The 1797-nt window shown below is 44.0% G+C and overlaps 1 protein-coding gene across 1 annotated transcript in view; it reads left to right on the top strand.

Moving 5' to 3' along the window:
* Nucleotides 1-6: 6 nt before the first annotated feature.
* The window catches only part of LOC122546027 (ferritin, heavy subunit-like), a gene marked incomplete at its 3' end in the record, with an annotated part of 2832 nt that continues 1041 nt past the window's right edge, over nt 7-1797 (top strand). Inside the window, exons 1-2 of the mRNA XM_043684866.1 lie at nt 7-140; nt 1639-1785. Coding sequence (XP_043540801.1) covers nt 39-140; nt 1639-1785 — 249 coding nt within the window. The remainder of the gene's footprint in view (nt 141-1638; nt 1786-1797) is intronic.

Genomic DNA, 1797 nt, shown 5'->3' on the forward strand with positions numbered 1-1797 from the left:
AGAGAGGGAGTTTGTTATTTAGGAATTGTATTGGCAAAATGGCCTCCCAGGTTTGTCAAAACTATCACCAGGATTGTGAAGCTGCTGTTAACAAACAGATTAATATCGAGCTGACTGCCTCCTATCTCTATCAGTCTTTGGTGAGTCTCTGTGGGGGCTAAGACTGAATCTTTGGATAGAGTCAAACTCTAGTATGTGTTTGTTTTGTTCTATGCTGCTACATAGTCACTAAAACATCTTGGTTCTATGTACATAATTTTAATGATTCAAGTATATTTGATGCTAAAAAATAACTGAATCTGGCTGAAGGATGTGATGTTTTGCTGAAGATTAGTGGGGATTGTCCACTATCTAATCTCTTCCTGATGGTGTGTAATAAATCTATTCAGTTGTCAGACTCCCTCCATTTCTCTGAAAGTAAACTCCCTCCTGTATGAATACCATGTCCTTTTGCCTCAACTACAGGGAAACGTTGCTTCCAATGTGATGCTTGTCTGTCTGTAAAGACCATACAGAGCTATTTCAGGACTTTGTTTGTTTGTACCTCAACCTGAATAAAGTCTGGCTCTTGTTCTCTCTCTCTCCTACAATTATTTATACACTAATGTTGCATGTTTTTACAGCTGTCCCAGCTTAAAAACAATATTCACACTTTGGTCATAGTGCTCTCTTTCTAATGTTGGACAAAGACTCATTACTGGTTAGGAGGTGAACTCAGTGTATTGAGTGAAGGTGTTCAAATCTTAGCAGGACTGGTACACCTTAATGGTAAGGTCCTCTGGAGTGTCTCTGAACAAAGAGACCTTGGAGTGCAGGTTCATAGCTCCTTGAAAGTGGAGTTGCAGGTAGATAGGATGGTGAAGGTGTTTGGTATGCTTTATTGGTCAAGAGTTGTGGGGGGGTGGGTGGTTGTACAGGACATTGGTTAGGCCACTGTTGGAATATTGCATGCAAGTCTGGTCTCTTTCCTATTGGAAAAATGTTGTGAATCTTGCAAGGGTTCAGAAAAGACTTACAAGGATTTTGACCGGGTTGGAGGATCTCTACTATAGGGAGAGGCTGAACAAGCTGGGGCTGTTTTCCCTGGAGTGTCAGAGGTGGAGCGGTGACCTTGTAGAGGCTTACAAAATCATGATGGGCATGGATAGGATAAATAGACCAAGCCTTTTCCCTGGGTTCAGGGAGTCCAGAACTAGAGGGCATAGGTTTAGGGTGGGAGGGGAAAGTTGAGACCCAAGGGGCAACCTTTTCAGAGGCTGGTACAACTATGGAATGGGCTGCTAGAGGAAGTAGTGGAGGTGGGTACAATTGGAACATTTAAAAGGCATCTGGATGGGTATATGTATAGGAAGGGTTTGGTGGGAGGTAGGACGTGATTGGGTTGGGATATCTGGTCGGCATGGAAAGGTTGGACCGAAGGGTCTGTTTCCAGGCTGTACATCTTTGACTCTGACTGTAGCTCCTGCCTATCCCTAGAGTTGCTGCATAATGGCTTGTGAAGCTAGTTGAGCCAGTTTGTCCTGAGGAACAACACTGCTTGAGTAAAGACCCTTAATTCTGTCATTGAATTACCAGAAGTCTGAGACCACTTGGGTCACTGCGTGTGATGTGTTAACAGGATAGAAATTCTTCTTTCAGATGTCGTACTTTGACCGGGATGATGTTGCCCTGCACCATTTCTCCCAGTTCTTCAAAGCTCAGTCCCAGGAGAAGCAGGAACATGCAGAGAAGCTGCTGAAATTCCAGAATCAGCGTGGAGGCAGAGTCCTCCTCCAGGATGTGAAGGTGGGAATATGG

The sequence above is a fragment of the Chiloscyllium plagiosum genome, unplaced genomic scaffold, assembly GCF_004010195.1.
Source record: "Chiloscyllium plagiosum isolate BGI_BamShark_2017 unplaced genomic scaffold, ASM401019v2 scaf_77666, whole genome shotgun sequence".
Lineage (NCBI taxonomy): Eukaryota > Metazoa > Chordata > Chondrichthyes > Orectolobiformes > Hemiscylliidae > Chiloscyllium > Chiloscyllium plagiosum.